This window comes from Procambarus clarkii, chromosome 36, assembly GCF_040958095.1.
Source record: "Procambarus clarkii isolate CNS0578487 chromosome 36, FALCON_Pclarkii_2.0, whole genome shotgun sequence".
Classification (NCBI taxonomy): domain Eukaryota; kingdom Metazoa; phylum Arthropoda; class Malacostraca; order Decapoda; family Cambaridae; genus Procambarus; species Procambarus clarkii.
The window spans coordinates 10,004,270-10,016,777 of NC_091185.1; the positions used below are offsets into that span (position 1 = coordinate 10,004,270).

Below are 12,508 nucleotides of genomic sequence, written 5' to 3' on the forward strand. Positions count from 1 at the left end.
TCCACCAGCGGGGGGACAATAACACCCCCGCTCTCACCCCCCCCCACTCAACCCTCCACCCGCGGGGGGACCATAATAACACCCCCGCTCTCACGCCCCCCCCCGTCAACCCTCCACCAGCGGGGGGACAATAACACCCCCGCTCTCAACCCTCCACCCGCGGGGGGACCATAATAACACCCCTGCTCTCACCCCCCCCCCACTCAACCCTCCACCCGCGGGGGGACCATAATAACACCCCCGCTCTCACGCCCCCCCCCCCCCGTCAACCCTCCACCAGCGGGGGGACAATAACACCCCCGCTCTCACCCCCCCCCGTCAACCCTCCACCAGCGGGGGGACAATAACACCCCCACTCTCACCCCCCCCCCGTCAACCCTCCACCAGCGGGGGGACAATAACACCCCCGCTCTCAACCCTCCACCAGCGGGGGGACAATAACACCCCCGCTCTCAACCCTCCACCAGCGGGGGGACAATAACACCCCCGCTCTCAACCCTCCACCAGCGGGGGGACAATAACACCCCCGCTCTCACCCCCCCCCCGTCAACCCTCCACCAGCGGGGGGACAATAACACCCCCGCTCTCACCCCCCTCCCCGTCAACCCTCCACCAGCGGGGGGACAATAACACCCCCGCTCTCAACCCTCCACCAGCGGGGGGACAATAACACCTTCGCTCTCAACCCTCCACCAGCGGGGGGACAATAACACCCCCGCTCTCACCCCCCCCCCGTCAACCCTCCACCAGCGGGGGGACAATAACACCCCCACTCTCACCCCCCCCCCCCCGTCAACCCTCCACCAGCGGGGGGACAATAACACCCCCGCTCTCAACCCTCCACCAGCGGGGGGACAATAACACCTTCGCTCTCAACCCTCCACCAGCGGGGGGACAATAACACCCCCGCTCTCACCCCCCCCCCCCGTCAACCCTCCACCAGCGGGGGGACAATAACACCCCCGCTCTCACCCCCCCCGTCAACCCTCCACCAGCGGGGGGACAATAACACCCCCGCTCTCACACCCCCCCCCCCGTCAACCCTCCACCAGCGGGGGGACAATAACACCCCCGCTCTCACCCCCCCCCCCCCGTCAACCCTCCACCAGCGGGGGGACAATAACACCCCCGCTCTCAACCCTCCACCAGCGGGGGGACAATAACACCCCCGCTCTCACCCCCCCCCCCCGTCAACCCTCCACCAGCGGGGGGACAATAACACCCCCGCTCTCACCCCCCCCCCCATCAACCCTCCACCAGCGGGGGGACAATAACACCCCCGCTCTCACACCCCCCTCCGTCAACCCTCCACCCGCGGGGGGACCATAACAACACCCCCACTCTCTCCCCCGTCAACCCTCCACCCGCGGGGGGACCATAACAACACCCCCACTCTCTCCCCCGTCAACCCTCCACCCGCGGGGGGACCATAACAACACCCCCACTCTCTCCCCCGTCGGATACAAGACACTCCGTACATTGACAACATCGCACACTAATATTTTTACCACTTCGGACACCAGCTTTCGACGTTTCGCATATGTGTACGTGTTCCACATTAAAACGACAATATAATGCTATTAACAATTAAAATCTTCTATTTAACAGACATATAGTTATTAAATGAAGTTTATTGATGTAATAGACATAATCCGGAGTTGGTGAGGACGCCGCGTAACTTTAAAAGCTTTACGTAAACTGGATATAAGTCATTTTTTCTCTACTACATAACACTGGGATCGATTTATGATATTGGAACATGACCAAAATATTATAGCTGGTGAATCTATTGAAGAGGAGTCCTTCGTGTTAGTTATATATGCATTCTCTGCTTGAAACTTGAAGTAAATATGTGTTTGATGATAGTAGAATTAGTTTTATAATAGCAAGATATTATACCAGTAGTTATTAAGTAAATAAACACTGGTGAACATGAAATATGAGAGAAGGTGATGAGCCCTGCCTGATGGGATCATTTACTATCACCAAATGCCCCTGTTCACCTAGTAGTAAGGGTGTACCTTAGTTATACATACCCATTTCTAATTTATTTAGTTTGGTTTTATTTTGAAATTAAATCTGGGTGAGACATAAAATAAAAATATGCTGCACAAATGATGTTAGGTAAGGAGAAGGGTAAAAATGTCACAAACTTTATTCATTGAATACTTAAAGCTATAATTATGACTATATAGATTATTAAAAAAGAGAGAGGGAAGTAGGGGTCCAAGACCTCTTCCTGTTATACAATTTGGGTGTGGAACAAGTAATTATCAAAAGAACGCACCATGCCGGGAAGGCTATGTAGCAGTAAGGCAGTGAGGTGAGGCAGCTACTTATTTGAGAAATGCTTATTTTATTTACCTTATAAGCTGAGGCAACTTATTTTATTTGAGGAATACTCAGCTGATTCCTCTACATTTAGCATGGAACAAATTTGTGTCCAAGACCTCTTCCTGTTACTCAATTTGGCTGTGTGTAACCAAACTAGAAGTGCTCTACAAATCAAGGGACCCAGAATGTGGAATGACCTGAATCATGTCAAAGGCTGTACCTCTCTCAACCAGTTTAAGAGTTAAACCAAGTACTGCCTAATTAACTCTATGTAACCTAACTTACCTCCTAAATGTCAACCCATGTCTTGCTATTTTTTAAACAACGCTGTTCACCAACATGTGCAATTGCTGATTTATGCTATGTTAACCCACCTTTTTGTATTTTTTATTCCTTCTTTCAACACAATTTATACCTAATCCCGATTACTATTAAGTTTTAGTCTGTGTTTTTTCCCCCACACCTTGCCCGAAATGCTATGAGTATTAGTGACTTTAGGTATTGTATGTACTAGCTCTGTCTATAAATCCAACATTATGTTTGTAAATCAACTGTATGTACTTTTCCTGAATAAAATGTATTTATTATTTATTTTTTAATCAGTAAGTATTAAAAGAAGGCACCAAGCTGGGAAGGCTATATAGCACCATTGTGTGTAACAATAAACCAAATTTTTTTTTAACAAATAATGCACCTGTATGGTAAAACAAATCCTGTCAGCTGTAAAAATATTGATGCAGTTATTTAAATGAAAAATATAATGAAAGAAATATTACTGGTTTATTTTTATATTATCTTTTTGTACTGTACAGTATATCCAAGGAAGTGAAAAATTGAGACATAATGCACAATTTAATGAATGATTAGCATGGATTAGCAGTTCAAAAGAAATATGACTATTACATATCAACATGAGATCTTAATGATCCATGGTCAACATGATTTAATAAGGATAATACAGTACTGAATTTGTAATAATACAAACTATAATTTAAAATCTTTATTACTGATTTTTTTTATTAAGAAGATTAGGTATACACAGCAATGTACTATTACCCTATTCTATTCTTTTTATGGGCTACAGAAAATAATATGGTGTTTAACGAAGATAAGTTCCAGCTCATGCGCTATGGAAAAAATGAAAATATAAAAACGGAAACCGCGTACAAAACTCAGGCAAATCATAACATAGAACGAAAAGGCAATGTAAAGGATCTGGGTGTACTCATGTTGGAAGACCTTACCTTTAAAGAACACAATAAAGTAGCCGTCACAACTGCAAGAAAAATGACAGGTTGGATAACAAGAACTTTTCACACTAGAGATGCTATACCGATGATGATACTTTTCAAAACGCTTGTGCTCTCTAGAGTGGAGTACTGCTGCACAATGACAGCACCTTTCAAAGCTGGAGAAATTACTGACCTGGAGAGCGTGCAGAGATCCTTTACTGCTAGAATCCACTCAGTAAAACATCTAAACTATTGGGACCGACTAAAGAGCCTAAAACTGTACTCCCTTGAGCGCAGGCGGGAGAGGTACATAATAATTTCCACGTGGAAAATATTAGAGGGGCTGGTCCCAAACCTGCACACAGAAATAACATCACATGAGACCAGAAGACATGGCAGGATGTGCAGAATACCCCCGTTGAAAAACAGAGGTGCAACTGGTACTCTGAGAGAGAACTCTATCAACATCAGAGGTCCGAGACTGTTCAACACGCTTCCACTACACATAAGGGGCATAACTGGCCGACCCCTCACAGTGTTCAAGAGAGAACTGGATAAGCACCTCCAAAGGATACCTGATCAACCAGGCTGTGACTCGTCCGTCAGGCTGCGAGCAGCCGCATCCAACAGCCTGGTTGATCAGTCCGGCAACCAGGAGGCCTGGTCGACGACCGGGCCGCGGGGACGCTAGCCCCGGAAGCACCTCAAGGTAACCTCAAGGTAAGGTATATGGAATATTACACAGTGTAGATAAAAAACTAGCTATAAGTTTATCTAATACTCCCATCTCACAGGATGGTTAGACATACTGTACATGGAATCAATTTAGAAAATACCAGCCTCAATGCAAAAAACAAATCAACTGACTAAACAACTCTAAGAAATTTTCACAAGAGGTAAACACTGAATCATGGAAACATTATATTATAATTACTCTTACCAGTTTCTACAAGACTCCTCTCAAACAATGTATTTTTAAACATGTTTAGGTATACACAGCAATGTGCTGCTTCCCTATTCTGTATAAAGGACCACACAGTGTAGATCAAAAACCAGCTACAAGCTCATCCAACATCCTCACCTCACAGGATGGCCAGTCATACATGGAATTAGGAGAGAACAAAATACTTAATGCTGATCTATTAGCCTCCACTGGCAAAATCTGGGTGCAGCATAAGAATATCTTCCAATATTCCTGAGTGTATGAAGTAATTACAGAGCTCAAAATACCTCATACCATTTGGTATGAAGTCACTGATAACAGGACAATCACAGATATAGTGTTGTAGAGTATGTTCTCTCAAGTAGGACTGAAAACAGATGTTTTTTTCCGCCAAGAGGGCTATAAACCCATGGAACCGCCTACCCGCTGAAGCCGTAAATGCCAAATTCCAGCTAAAAAATATCATTAAGACAATTGGCGGGCCCTTTAACAAGCCGCCGGCTTTCTGTCCTCTTCGAGCTCACTAGATAGTTAGTGGCCCTTGGGTAAATTCAGTAAATATATACAATAATTGTCAGCGCATCTTCCGAGCAACAAGGACAGCTACACAGTATCTCTTAGAATTACGTAGGTAAACAACAAATGTAACATATTTGTTTACTACAATGTCGGTGCTGGCTGTAGAAGTTGAAAAAACATTGTTTTACTTCGAAATATACTAATTTTATAAGAAAATTCGACGTAAATAGGAGGCAGTAGAGCTCCGATAAACCAGCGCTAAATCTTCAATATGAAGAATGTTGCTGCTCTCTGATTGGCCAAACGAAACACAGTAGTGACCTCTATCGGCACGCAGGTGAACCAACAAATTTCTTCCTAAGTGGACCTTATTGAATCGCACCTAAGCATCTTCTTAGGGCGCACTTAGGAACCTTCGTAGCAAACCCACTTACGAAGAAATACACAGAGCTTCCTGAATCTAGGTCCTGGAAGTTAGCAGAGAGTAATTTGGTGCTAGTTGGCTATTGATTCGTGGCTTGATTTGGTTGACGTATAATGCTTTTCCCACGTCTAGTCTTCTGTTGTTGCTGTATCTGTCGATTATTTTGGTGTTGTTTGTGAGAGTATTTCTGGTGATGGTCTGATTACGTAACCAGAATAAGGGGAGTGTTATGATCCTCCCGTGTGTTTACCCGAGAGCCATTATAACACTTTCCAATATGCAACTCTGGCCCTAGATATTACTCGGTACCCCTACTCAAATCTCTGAATATGTTAGATATTAAGTCACTGCACATCCTCTCATGTGTATTATATATATATAAAATGCTGAACTGTAATGCCAGTCCTGACCTCAAAAGCTTCATTGAAGGTTTAAACACAACCCATGAGCACCACACCAGAAACAAATACTGTTTTGATATTACAAGAGTACAACTTAATCAAACTAGAAATGCTCGCTCTACAAATCAAGGGACCCAGAATGTGGAATGACCTTCCCAATCATGTTAAAGACTGTACCTCTCTCAACCAGTTTAAGATCGAAACTAAGCACTACCTAATAAATTCCCTGTAACGTACCTTACCCCTATATTGTCAACCCATGTCTGTTATTTTTAAACAACACTGTTTGTCGACCAAATTGTATTTTTACTGTTTTTCTGCCATGTTCCTCCCTTTTTTATTTTTATTTTTTCTCAACACATTTTATACTTCAAGCTCAATTAGTATTAAGTTTTAGTCTTTAGTGTTTTTCCTGCCCAAAATGCTTTGCGTAATAGTGGCTTTAGGCAGTGTATGTACTAGCTCTATCTATAAATCTATCAATTTTTGTACACATCACCTCTTGTATGTATGTACTTTACCTGAATAAACATATGAATTTGAATTTGAATTTTGACTAGTGGGCACTATGAGGACAGGAAGCCAGCAACTTGTCAAAGGTCTTCCCATTTGCCTTTATTCCCAGCTGTACTTTAAAAGTTAGCAGAGGTTTGGCATTCATGGCTTCAGCAGGTAGGTGTTTCCATGGGTCAATAACCCTGTGGGTGAAAAAGCATCTTCTGTTTTCAGTTAAACATTGTGGTTAGGGCTTGAAATCATTGCTCCTTGTTTGTTTTGACTGACCTTTGAAAGAAATTTTCTGGATCAACATCTTCCAAATGGTTCAGTATCGTAAAATTTTCAAGTTTCAATAAGATCTACCCTGCCATGCCTGGTTTGCAGTATTAGACCTGTGGCCCTTAACCATTCCTGATACTAGAGTTGACAACTCTGGAATGATTTTTGCTGCCCGGTGTTGCACTTTCTCCAGAGCAGCTATATCCATCTGAAGATGTGGTGTCCATGCTTGGAGAGTAATACAGTCTCCATACAGTAATCCAAATGGGGTTGCACCAAAGATTAATACAATTAAATCACTACTTTCTTTTCCTTGAAGTCGAAGGTTCGCTTGATTATTCCGGTTAGCTTTTTTGACTGCTGCCCCTGCCTGCTGTGCAACTTTATTGAGGTCTGGCTTAGCCTGGGTTAAGAAGTGGCAGGAGCTATGTAGTGTTGTTTATCCATATTATTATACCTTGTATTGTGAGTGATATAATGAATCAACGAGTGAAATTTGTAATGCTTTATTAAGACCAATAACTTTTGTTCTACATTACCAATTTCTTCAGTCTAATGCCTCTCTACCCCATGAGAGTGAGGGAAAACAGGGGTAATGATAATGTATTTAGGAATTTTATTCTACTCATAAGAAATCAGCTATCTCAAACTGGATCACAGGCTCATAGGACTCAAAGTGTAGTTTTTGCTGGAACAATTACAATAATTATTGTCCTTCATATATGACAAGGAAAATGAAAAGTACTGTTTTAACACAGTTATCAGTCTCATGATAACAGCCGACTTCATCCTCGAGTGACTGTTGTGTGCTGGTCCAGCCATCACATTGACTGTCACAAGAAAAATTACTTTTCTCATAATAATTTCAGAAAAAAACATTGTTTATCGTGCCTATATGGAAAACAAACATTAACTAATATATCCAATTCATTTAAAACCTTTAAAAAATACTATACATAGCCCCATTGTCGTATTCTTTCCCTTAACCTCCCCACTCGTCCCTTCCAAGATTTGTCTTTCCAAGATTTTTGTTTGTCTACCATATAATTCCTTTCTTTTTCACACTTTAAAACTCATATTGTTAAATAATTTGAGGCATTCTTATTAAACAATCATAAATATCTGGTTATTGTTATTAATTCTGCATTTATTATAAATATTACTGTACAAATATTACAAGCTCACTGGAAAATAATTTGCTGTCAATACAGTATTAAACTAACTCTTTGAATGTAAAATAATAATAATCTCCAATCACACCTAATATTCATTACATTATGGCTGAGATGTTGCCTGGTTACAACAAACTGATGAGCTTATTTCCACAAAATGTACAAACTTTGAGCATCATTTGTCAATTGGTTTTTTGTTAAGTGTGACAATTCTCATGTTGCAAGATAAAAGCTGGAGAAAGCAGATAAGGCAAACATGGTAGAATGTGACAGCCTAATGAAATGTTGGAATGAAACAACTTTCAGTATTGCAGCATTAGAAGGAGTTATCTTCATGGACCAGGTCAGGCATAGCAAAGCGCACCCTCTCATAACGTTGCTCGAGAGCAGCTTTAAGCTCCAACCAGTGTTCAAAGTCCTTAGTTTCTGCCATTACCTTCACCTGAAACAACAGTACACACACATTCAATATTTATATAGTACAGTACCAGTATATGTACATCCATAATTTCTAAAGTAATTAAGTATTCATACTTCTGCATGTTTTATGAGCATATACATTTACTTTTATATACCTTGTAGTATGAAAAATAGGGCATAAACAATTATGAAATGCTCTTTTCTGAGCAGCCCCCTCAGTCATTCACAGAGCTTGTAATATTAAAAAGCACTGCATAGTAAGTTTTGTAGTTTAGTTAATTTATTATGCACCCCATGCCCATCCTGTGGGTAGTAGTGGAAAAGGTTACAGAGCCACATAATGGGCTCAAGGATTGAACTCCAAAATTCACTTAGCTAAATAAGTTACAATAAATAAGTCTTGATGGGCTAGTTACAAAAGGTGAGAGAATCTGCAGACGATAGTGACAATAGCGTGGCTGAAGATATGATGACTAAACTACGCATCAGAAAATGAAAAAACGACTTTTTGGTCCATCCTGAACCATTATCAAGTTGTGTGTGAGGAAGAGACGAAGAAACAAGCTGATAAAGGAAAAGTGTGAGGTGAGAGATTGAAGGTAAAAAGAAGGTAATTTCTAGAAGAAGTGTAAGGTGAAAGGTAAGAATGGGAAGAATATAAGAATGGGAAGAGGCAAGAAAGGGGGGATAACAAATCCAGCATTGAATGTAATGAAATGCCATTTTATGGGCGAGTCCCAGAGGCTCCATTAAGCTATCCACACTGATGTGTGCTATATTAGTTTAGGGACATCAGTTATGGCAGTTCTGCCTACCGGGGACCACGAGCTAGAACCTGGCCCCCTCAGACGCACAGGGAACAATGGTCATATGAGCACAACTACATTTGAAATATGTCATGCTTGCCATCAACTGGGGTATACCCCAGAAAGGTAGGCATAACAATACAAACCTTCAACTGGTAAAAATTGCAACCTACATCAAAACAGAGCCAAAGAACTCCCCCCCAAAAGAAAACAATAAACAAGCAAATTGTCATCCATATAGCACACGTGCTCATTAACCTCCCCTTCGCCTGACAGGGGGAGAGGGGGAGTTTGCTCGAGCGAGCCGGCAGCTCCACCCACCAGTTCGTAAAATGATGAAAAAACCAGCGTGTTATGTAATGAAACACTATTTTCTGGATGAGCCCCGGAGGCTCCCTGGAGCTATCGGACTGATATATTAGCTATATTAGTCTGGGGTTTCAGTCATATAGAGTTCTTATGCCTACCGAAAACCACGAGCCAGAACCTGGTTTCCTCAGAGAAGTGAAGGGAGCAATGGCTTACGGAAACTCCACTCTTTAAGAGTATATTCATGTCTGCCATCAACCGGGGATAGGCACCCAGAAATGTAGGCACCCCAAAACAGACCCCAACAGGTAGAAAATTGCAACCCAAGACTGAACAGAGCCCAAGAACTCCCCAAGAAAAACAAGTTAACAAGAGTTAATAATCGTCATCAAACCGACACGCCGCTTGTTCCTGAACCCCCCCCTCCAGAGGGGGAAGACCCGCCCACCCAAGACAGCTGCCTGCTCAACAGTTCAGACACTAAGCAAATGGAAGAAAAGACCACCAACCGGAGGGAGGGAGGGTGCCACGGAGCCTCCGGGGCTCACCCAGAAAATGGTGTTTCATTACATTCAATGCTGGTTTTTTGTGGGGGGCCCCTCTGGTTCCCTGGAGATAGATAGCCAAAGATAGTAAATGAGGGACTTATCCGGGAGGCGGCAACACTGCATTCCTCATGATGAAGATGGGAAAACTGGCCGCAACTGGCGGCCCAAGGCCACAGATGACTGCTGAGGGACCGGAACACTCAGGAGATAACGGGCGGCCAGGACCCTGTTCGACCTTCAAAACCCCCGTGCCCGAATGTTAACCCAAGACATGTTCCCAAAAACAGCAACAAGAACTGCAAATGTCCGATCATGGGCATGAGTGTAGACCTCAGGCTGCTAGACTTGAAACCCTGCGGACGACCTGTGAGACCCGAGCCATGAACAGGAAATGAGGGATATCAGATCAACCCAAAGCCCATCCCTGGACATAGAACCCGAGGCACGCAAGTAACGGTGTAAAGCCGCAACTCGACCAAAAACTTGATGTATGCCCAGCCTGACCAACCAAGCATCAATAACCCACAGACCCCTCCGGAAGCCCACCATCACACTCTTCGCCAGAAAAGAAGGAGACGGCTGCAAATGAATAAAACGTCCAACAGGACTGAAAGAGCAGAAACTCCTTGCATTGGAGGAGTGCATGGAGCTCACTGACCCGACCCCAGAGGCCAAAGCAAACAAAAACAAAGTCTTTTGAAAACAATCTTAGACCGAAGGAGCCACAACAAACCAAGGAGAACAGATAAAAAAAAACAGCGTTGAATGTAATGAAACTCCATTTTCTGGGTGAGTTCCGGAGGCTTCCCCGGAGCCATCCATAACTGATATGGATACCCTAACTATTTTGCATCAGTCGATGTGGGTGGAGTTCTAGGCCTACCGGGAACAATAAGCCAGAACCTGGCCCCCTCACAGAGGTATGAGGAGCAATGGCCCATAGAAATGCACATGTGATTTGGAGCATTCTATATCTGCCATCGACCGGGACAGGCACCCAGAAAGGTAAGCTCCACAAAACAAACCCCAATTCTGGTTAACAATGAAAATTGTCCAACGAGTGGACAGAACTCCCCAAAAGAAAAATGAGCAAACAAGCATGGCGTCACATGAGCCATGCCGCATGTCTGTGCAGCTCCCCACTTTCCCCTCCTGAGGAAGGGGAAGCTCCAGACCCTCACGCTGGCGATCCTCACCCGTTCTGAGGCTGGATATAAAAAAAAACGAAAAATCACCGACCGAAGGGATGGAGGGTTGCCGGGGAGCCTCTGGGACTAACCCAGAAAATGGCGTTTCATTACCTTCAACGCTGGTTTCCTGGGGGGAGCCCCTACGGCTCCCCGGAGCTACTTCACCAAAGATGAAAACAGAGGGATGCAACCGGGAGGCGGTCGGTGCTCACACCACAACACGAAGTTAAGACAACAGTCTGCAACAGCCGACCCAAGGTGACATAGGCCTGACTAGGTCCAGGAACAAATACGAGGGAGCGCACAGCCAAGACCCAGCGCGACTGCAAAAACCAACCCTGCGCCTGAATGTCAGCCCAAGACATGCCACCAAAGACGGCAGAAAGCGTAGCGAAAAACCTAAGAGCCAAGGCCCAGGTGGAGGCCAACAAGGAACCGAGCACCATGAGCCGAAACCCGAGATGTGAAGCGAAAACAGTGACACCATAACCCACAGTAGCAGCACCACCAGCCCAAGCAGGGCAGAACGAAGCATGCTACTGCACTAAAACAAAAACGTACTGTCCGGAAAGAAATACAAAGAAAAGCCCCAGCCAGGGCCAGAAGCCAAGCATCCCCTGTCCCAACGAAAAAAAACTGTAGGGGCAGGAGTGGGTGATCGGAAAGCTATATAAACCAGCAAACATCTATACACGCTGTACACATATAAAGCATATGTATGTGTATATGTAATGTACATATGGTCGAATCTCATGTCACAATACGATCAGAATGTCAACTGGTGCAACCCACACTCTGCGCCCCCACAACGGTCGCCCGAGGAAAAATCAGGGAACGCCCCAAGAATACTGTGAAAAACACCTTGATAACTCATGAAACCCAAAAACCAGCGTTGAATGTAATGAAACACCATTTCCTTGGTGAGTCCCGGAGGCTTCCCAAAGCTTACTAGGCTGATATGCTAATGTCAGACTTTGGCATCAGTCATGTGTATGGAGTTCTTATGGGCCTACCGGGGACCACAAGCCAGAACGTGGCCCTCTCTAGAGAGGCAAGAGGAGCAATGGCCTATAGAAACCCCCATGTAATTGGAAGCATTCTATGTCTGCCATCGACCGAGTTAGGCACCCAGAAAGGTAGGCATCCCAAAACAATCCCCTATTCTGGTGAATTTGCAACCAAAAGCTGAACGAGTGGATAGAAGTCCCCAAACAAAAACAAACAAACTAGTATGACGTCATCCATTATCGTGCCATTGTCTGCTCAGCCCCCCTCCTCGGGAGGGGGAAGGGGCAGGCCCAGACCTACCGTGCTGGCGATCCACACCCCAGTTCTGAGGCGGGATGTCAAAACACACAAAAAAACTCCGTCTGGAGGGAGGGAGGGATGCCAGGGAGCCTCCGGGACTCACCCAGAAAATGGCGTTTCATTAC

The 12,508-nt window shown here is 44.4% G+C and overlaps 1 protein-coding gene across 3 annotated transcripts in view; it reads right to left on the minus strand.

Moving 5' to 3' along the window:
- Positions 1-7,120: 7,120 nt before the first annotated feature.
- Positions 7,121-12,508, minus strand: part of LOC123756101 (uncharacterized) — a 238,833-nt gene continuing 233,445 nt past the window's right edge. For all 3 annotated transcript variants that reach the window (XM_069336550.1, XM_069336549.1, XM_069336548.1), the window contains exon 13: positions 7,121-8,244. In XM_069336550.1, coding sequence (XP_069192651.1) covers positions 8,119-8,244 — 126 coding nt within the window. In that variant the 3' untranslated portion in view covers positions 7,121-8,118. The remainder of the gene's footprint in view (positions 8,245-12,508) is intronic.